Below are 8,033 nucleotides of genomic sequence, written 5' to 3' on the forward strand. Positions count from 1 at the left end.
GATCCGTCATTGGAAAATCCTCAGCAAGCGTTCGGAATCAGCAATACACTACAGAAAAAACAAAAAGCTTATAAAGAGAAACGTCAGTTCTCCGGCAAATGTTTTGTATGTGGGAAAAAAGGCCACTACGCCAGCAAATGTGAGAAGAAGAAGAAAGGTGAACAATTGTCTTTTTCCATGGTTGGCTTAGCAGAAACCAAAGCTTTAAATACGTCATCGTGGTATCTTGACAGTGGGGCTACATCCCATATGTGTAACAACGAAAGGTTATTTGTCAAGCTCAGCGAACATAAAGAGAACATAATGTTAGCAGGAGACGCGTACATAGAAGCTCAAGGCATAGGCGATGTAAAGCTCATTTGCGGTGACAGAGAAATCATCTTAAAGAACGTCCTATATTCACCACAGCTGAAAGCAAACTTTATATCGGTGAGCAAGGCAGTCGACAGCGGTTTGGAAGCAACTTTCAAGGCGGAGTTAGCCCTCATAAAGAATAAGGCGAAAAACGCGAAAATTTGTTTGTGGTTTCAAGTCAAACAGAACGCATATTCGCTGCGGCAGATAATATAGAAATGCGGCACAACAGGTACGGCCACCTGAATTACCAATCTTTAAACTATTTAATAAAGTACGAAATGATTCGTGGTATGTCAGTAGCGAAAAGCAATAAAATCGATAATTGCAACACATGCATGCTTAGTAAAATACATATGCTTCATTTTCCCAATTCTGAAAGCAGATCTAAAGAGTTGTTGGAGTTAGTCCATAGCGACGTTTGCGGCCCAATAAACATATCTTCATTAGACGGTAGTCGATATTTCCTTACATTCATCGACGATAGTTCAAGGCGGATGTTTGTATATTTTTTAAAAGCAAAGTCCGAAGTACTTGCAAAATTTAAGGTTTTTAGACAGCAAGTTGAACGACAAACAGGGCGCATGATAAAAGTTTTACGCAGTGACAACGGCCGTGAATATGTAAATCAAGACTTTACAGAGTATTTACAGGAGCATGGCATTCGTCGAGAATTATCGGTTCCCTATACACCTCAGCAGAATGGTGTGGCTGAGCGCGCTAATCGCACACTCGTTGAAATGACGCGGTGTATGTTAGTCCATGCAGGTTTGAGTTCGAAATTATGGGCAGAAGCAATAGCGACAGCAGTGTATTTAAGAAACAGGTGCCCTTCAAAAGCCCTTGGTACAAAAACACCGTACGAGATTTGGAGCGGCAGAAAACCACATGTTGGTCATCTCAGAACGTTTGGATCAATCGCAGTTGCGTTAAACAAAGCATATAAAACTAAATTTGAAGCTAAAGACAAAGAGTATATCATGGTAGGATACTCATTAGTCTCAAAAGCTTACCGATTATTTGATAAAGAGACACAAAAAGTGATTGAGAGTCGGGATGTTCTATTCAATGAGAATGTGGGAAGAAGCAGCGCGATGATAAATTTCAGTTTTATATTGAGCCCCTTGAGACAAGTAGTAATATGCAAAGGGAAAGCGAAAAGGTAAACGGGTACGAAAGTAGTGAAAGTGAAAATGAAGACGTACAAGAGGATAAGTTTGATACAGCAGAAGAGAGCAGCAATGATGAAGTGTGTGATAAGAATAGTTGCGAAAATAAAAGCAATACGCCAACGAAAATAGGTCCAGGTAGACCGCGGTTAATTCGCTCAGGCAATAAAGGTCGTCCGAAAAAACAGTACAATATTCTGAGTAGCACAGTGAATGAGCAAGTTCCACAGACATTTGAAGAAGCGGTTAAGAGCAAAGATAGTGAGAAGTGGAAGCAAGCAATGGAAATAGAAATTTCAGCGCTTAAGAAAAACGAAACTTGGTCACTTGTTGAGTTGCCAAGAGGTAAATCGGCATTTGGTTGTAGATGGGTTTATACCCTTAAGTGAGACGAGATGGGGAATGTTAAAAAGTACAAAGCCCGTTTAGTGGCCAAAGGCTGTTCCCAAAAGTGGGGTGTAAACTACAACGAAACTTTCGCGCCCGTCTGTAGATTCGAAACAATCCGTTTAGTGATTGCTCTTGCTGTAGAATTGAAATTATATATGCATCAAATAGACGTAACGACGGCATATCTTAATAGCGACTTGAAAGATACAGTGTATATTAATCAACCAGAAGGCTTTGTTAACAATTATAACCCTCACAAAGTGCTAAAATTGAAAAAGGCCATATATGGGTTAAAACAGTCAGGAAGTGAATGGAACGCGAGACTAGACAGCGTGCTTCGTGAAATTGGTTTTGTTCCCTGTGATAATGAGCCGTGCTTGTACCGTCAACAAGGTAAAGATAGTTTAAATTTGATTTTAATTTATGTCGACGATATAATTATTGCAAGCCAGACAATCGACGATTTGGTTAATATAAAAGCACGTATTTCTGGGAGATTTGAGTGTGTAGATGGAGGTCCCCTGCATATGTTTTTAGGTATGCGCATTGAACGTCAAGGTGATCTTGGTGACATCACTATTGGTCAGGAGCAGTACATCCGAGAGCTTTTGATGCAACAAGGCAGCCGAAATTGTAGATCGGCAGCTACGCCGTTAAATGCCGATCATCAAATTGCATGCGATAACACAACTTGTAAGAGTGTAGATATAAAACCGTATCAATCGGTAGTTGGTGCGTTAATGTGGATAGGGCTCACAACAAGGCCGGACATTTTGCATTCGGTGGCGAAACTAGCGCAGCGATCTACAAACCCACACGTTGAACACATGTCAGGAGTGAAACAGGTAATGAGATACCTGGCAACAACTATAAGTAAAAGGTTACATTACCACGCAGCTGGGCAGGCGTTGACCGGTTACGTGGATGCAGACTGGGGTGGTGACAAATCTGATCGCAAATCATATACGGGTTACGTATTTTGTTTGGCAGAAGGTCCGATCTCATGGAAGGCAGAAAAGCAGCACAGCGTGGCGCTGAGTAGCACTGAAGCGGAGTATATGGCGCTTGCGTCAGCTGTGAGAGAAGCAATTCACTTAAGAAAATTAATAATAGAAATTGGGTGTGGTGACGAGAAAACTCCAACAACAATATTCGGTGACAACAGTTAGCCAAAAACCCAGTGTATCATACGCGTAGCAAACATATAGACATAAGATACCATTTCATCAGAGAAATTATAAAGAAAGGTTATATAGATCTAAATTACTTATCAACTGAAAATATGGTAGCAGATATCTTTACCAAAAATGTATCAAAAGCAAAACATGCACAATTTGTAAATTCATTAAATTTGAGGTAATTATTTGTATTGAGGAAGGGTGCTAAAAATGTACATTCTAATTGAGGTTTCAATACCAATAATTACAACCCTGTCATATTATCTTTTGGAATATATCTATACATATGTATGTATATAATAGCAACTGTTTTTCAACTAAATAAAAGCAGCATTCATTTCTTTGCTTTACGAAAACCAACATAATTAAAGCTAACATTTTTATTTTTTATTATTAAATGAAGCGTTTCCGCATTATCGGGCAACAACTTATTTCCAGAGACCCAGAATAATAATTATTTCATGGTGGAGTTTTAAAAAAGTCATCAAATATTTCGTAAGAATTATAAAAGTCTCTTGATAATAATTATGTGTGAGAAAATTTGTTTAAGTCATCGATAACTATTATTTTAAGACTTAAATAATAGAAGTCTTTTCATAACAATTATTAGCGAGATAAATATTTTTAGGTGTGCCCCACCTAGCCCGGAACTGTGCTCCACCTAGCCCCGAACTGGTCCCCAACTAATCTTGAAATGCTTCTGAAGAAGTCCGGTCTTTTAAGACTTAAACATTTTTTTCGCGCTCATAATTATTATGAAAAGACTTTTATAATATAAGTCTTAAAATAAAAGTCTTTGAAGACTTAAAAATATGTATCTCAATGATAATTATTATGAAAAACTTGTATGTTATAAGTCTTAAAATGAAAGTCTTTGAAAACTTAAAAATATTTATATCTCTGATAATTATTATGAAAGGACTTTTATAATATAAGTCCTTGAATAATAATTATAGATGACTCGAAAAATATTTATATTAATATAATGATTATTGATTGACTTTTATTCTTTTCTCTTATAATAGTTATGTCTCTGCTTATTTCTATTTGCAACATAAACAGTGTTGTCATTTTGTGCTTTTGGAGCTAGATTTAGCTCTTTATTTTTCTATTTAGCTCCAAAAATTGGGTTTTAGCTCCTAGCTCTTTTTTAGCTCTTTTCAAATTTATCTAGCACTTTTTACCTTCAGAAAGTTTTAGTTGTATTTGGTATATATAAGCCAAAACTTAAGCGTTGATAAAATGGAAATTTCGAGATGCAGTGTATACACCATAAACTCTGGGATTTAGGTTAAAGAATTCAAAAATTAATTAGAAGAAAATCCTTTTTCTGATAGTGCGGATTTTGTTATACCTTACTAATTTAACTTTTAAGGAGAGCTGGAAGTAAAACTTTCCAGAAAAATTTTGCGAAAAAATTACTCAATTCAAATATCTGAAATTACAGACTCTAACAGTTTGTAAAGTATTTTTAGTTCACTGTTATAAGTGCCATAACAACGAATACGAAATATAAGTATGCACCTTATATTGGTTTTAAAAGATTTTTTCAACACTTAAACTTATAACATTTGTTGTTTTTATTAAAATTGCCGAAGGTGTAAAAACAATCTTACNTTATTCGAAATATAAGTATGCAGCTTATTTTGGTTTTAAAAGATTTTTTCAACACTTAAACTTATAAAATTTGTTGTTTTTATTAAAATTGCCGAAGGTGTAAAAACAATCTTACGTCAATAAATGTTCAACCTTAACAAAAATATGTAGCTCTTCATTTTAGCTACTATTAGTAATATTTAGCTCTCTTTAGCTCTTTTTTTCGACCGTTTTAGCTCCAAGCGAAATTTTTCTCTGGCAACACTGAACATAAATGCTAACCGATGCACTAAACAGTCTTAGGGCAGGTTGCTCAAAGCCTGGTTGACACTAATCCCCGGTTAAACATCGTTATCGACGTTACCGACACCATGTTATTTGCATGGAGCCGAAAACGTCGATAACGATGTTAATCGGTGATTAGTGTCAATCAGGCTTTGAGCAACCGGCCCTTACTGAGCTCACTGAGGAAGGTGGTGCACAGAGATAGTTCATTGCCAGAGTAAACATATTTGTAAATTCTTTGCGACTATGCTTCCACCAAATTACAGGATCTCCTTGCGTGGGTATAAGGGATAGTTGTAAATATTTTTCCATTTCTAAATCGCTGCCTTTTTCATGTGCGGTCACTGCCTTGTCTGCCCACTACACTATAAAAACTGGAAACAGCATCAGAACCGTTGACGATTTCTTCAAAGCATTGCCAAATATCCTGGTGAGCTCGCTCTTCAGTAGACGCTTTCACTAGAGTTCGACCGGTTTCTCCTTGCTAACAGATTTATATTTTCGAATTAGTTCACCATCAACCCAGTTTTTAGCTTTACTGATGTCAGAAAAAAGCGAGAAGGGGGTGATATGCAAGCATTCAAATAGTTCGATTTTCGTCACATTTTTTAGTAAAAATGCATCACCCTGGCGTTTTTGCTTTGCGGCGGTTTATCTTTGACGTTTTTCCTCTACTTACCAAATCAACGTTGCAGACGAAAAAGTTATATTTTTAATAGAGGATTATTTTCATCGTTCAGTTCCATAAGTAACGTAACTCTTCTTCTTACCGTTTTTCAGGGTAGGCTGTAGGTGTGTGTTTTGCGGGCTGCAGGTGTGTATTTGGTTAGTGTATTGGTGTTTTTGGTTCAGTGCGTTAGTGTATTTTGAATTAATTGTAATAGAAATGGAAGAAATTGTAATAGAAATGAAAGAAATTGTAAAAGATAACAGCAAATGCTAAAAAACAGGTGATCTCAGCTGTAGGCATTTTTTGGCAATCAGCTGATAGTGTTTTTACTTAAGAAACTGTACGATGATTATTTTATAACTTGGATCTCAAAGGAGAAATTTTATATTCTTAATTACTTATTGGACAGTTTAGCTCGAAAAAGCAGATAATCTGATTATAAATATGTCGCTAAACAAAAAAACTAATATAACAATAGATGCATTCTTTTACAACCGAGCTACAAGAACACTCGCTAAAATGACGAAATACATTCAAAGCAACAACACAAACTCGGCTATTTATCCGAGTTCAGCCAGGTCGGTTAAAAATATGCGACCTGAAGGGTAATGTTGTTAAGTTAAAAAGTTGCTTTTAATGGGAAAGTGGTTAGGGAAATTTTTTTTTCTGTTTTTGTTTCTAAATCCCATTAAACTAATCACATGTTTCGTGCCAGATACCAACGGAATTGCTTAAGTAGCAACAGGAGATTTTACCCGAGTTGAGCGTTCTTTTGTCGCTCGTTTACAAAAAAATGCAGCTAATATTGCGAAATTTATTAAGGCAGCGGTCTACCGGATATCCGAATCCGGCTGTTATTTTTTACATGGTATCCGGAATCCGGTTATCCGGCAAAATCCCTATCCGGCACATCCCTAATTTTAATATTCCACTTTTCGATAGGAAACGTGTTTTAATTACTTTAAATTGTGAAAATATATGATTTGTAATAAAAATTAATAAAGGAAATGTGAAAAAAATGTTATTTGAGTGAAAGTATAGTGAATTTCAGTACATTTAAAGTTTTTGAGACTTTTTTACGGAATGCGCCACCTTCTGTTCTCTACATCGTGCCCAAATTCTAAAATTACTGCCACTGTCTTCATCGCAGCAAACTTCGCATGTTGAATTTGACATAAATGACACGTAGCCAACTTGTGTTTATGTCACTGAAGCCTAAAAGGCAACAACAAATATGTAAACAAACAAAAGGGAATGTCAAAAAAAGCAGTCACTGACAACGCCGTATTGTGTTTGCTGCGGCAGTGACTGCCAGTATAAGGCGTGTATACTAACTTCTCCAGTAAAAAATTGCAGCGAGAGCGTAAAAGCCAAATAGAGCGTGAAATTGAGAAGAAAAGAAAACTAGCAGAAAAAGTTATTGAACACAAAACTAGTAAAAACTTGCAAGTGAATAATTGTTGCATTGTTTTGACATTCTGCTGTAAACATTTTACTATTTATAAATCAGTTTTAAACTCTTTGCTTTACACCCAAGCACTTACACAGTCCAGTACATCATTAATATTTTGATTTCCATTCATTTTACTTTTGTTTATTCTTAACCAATTCAACAAATGGCGGCTTTTGACATTTATTCTTCTTCTTCTTCTGCTAGTAAAAATTTCACTAGCACGAATTTGCAGCTCTCCCGTGTTATTACGCTCTCGATTCAGTGCTCTCTTGCAAATTTTTTGGGTTATTATACACTTTTCCAGCAAAAATTTGCAGGTTCCAGTAAAAATTGGTACTGACTATTTGTAACTATACACACCTATTAGCAGTAACAGCCAGGGTGTCCAGATTGTTAAAAAAAGCGCCATTTCTGAAAAAATACGCCAAAAATTGCCTGTTTTTTTTAATAAAACTAATGAAATCGAATTAACAAATCTTTTATTTTAAAAATGAGATCTTGTTATAATATAGTAAAACAAAACGAATATAACACCTTCGGGGTAATAATAAATAACACATATGGGTGTTTCCAGCGGAAGGTCCACCACGACAAAAAAAATAAAAGTTTTATATCTAACGTATTTACGGGCCGATTTGTCTGCTTTTTAAAATATATACTGGCTATGTAAGTAGAATCATCTTTGCATAAAATGGTCTTCCTAGGTGGTGCCATGGTCGAGATATTTCGAAAAACCGTATTTATGGTCTGATTTGGTTCGAATTTGGCGTATGTGGTTGCAACATAATAAATCATAGATTTCTAATAAATTGACCCTGAATTGGCGCTGAAGTCAAAATATAAAGTATATTCTACATAAAATACATGTTTTATTTGCGTTAAAAATTCATTTAAAAGCAATATTAACAAAAATATAACGATGGAAATTTATGTCACGT

At 35.7% G+C, this 8,033-nt stretch overlaps 1 protein-coding gene across 5 annotated transcripts in view; it reads right to left on the reverse strand.

Annotated features, from left to right (window-relative positions):
- The window catches only part of Dbct (Dihydrolipoamide branched chain transacylase E2), a 229,508-nt gene that overhangs the window by 164,263 nt on the left and 57,212 nt on the right, over window positions 1-8,033 (reverse strand). The window contains exon 6 of one of the 5 annotated variants that reach the window (XM_017632734.1): window positions 7,474-7,506. The exons of the other annotated variants lie outside the window; for them this stretch is intronic. Coding sequence (XP_017488223.1) covers window positions 7,489-7,506 — 18 coding nt within the window. The 3' untranslated portion in view covers window positions 7,474-7,488. Of the gene's footprint in view, window positions 1-7,473; window positions 7,507-8,033 lie in introns of those variants that run through there. 5 annotated transcript variants of the gene reach the window in all.

Source organism: Rhagoletis zephyria, unplaced genomic scaffold (assembly GCF_001687245.7).
Source record: "Rhagoletis zephyria isolate East Lansing unplaced genomic scaffold, Rhagoletis_zephyria_1.1 Rzeph_scaffold_00099, whole genome shotgun sequence".
Lineage (NCBI taxonomy): Eukaryota > Metazoa > Arthropoda > Insecta > Diptera > Tephritidae > Rhagoletis > Rhagoletis zephyria.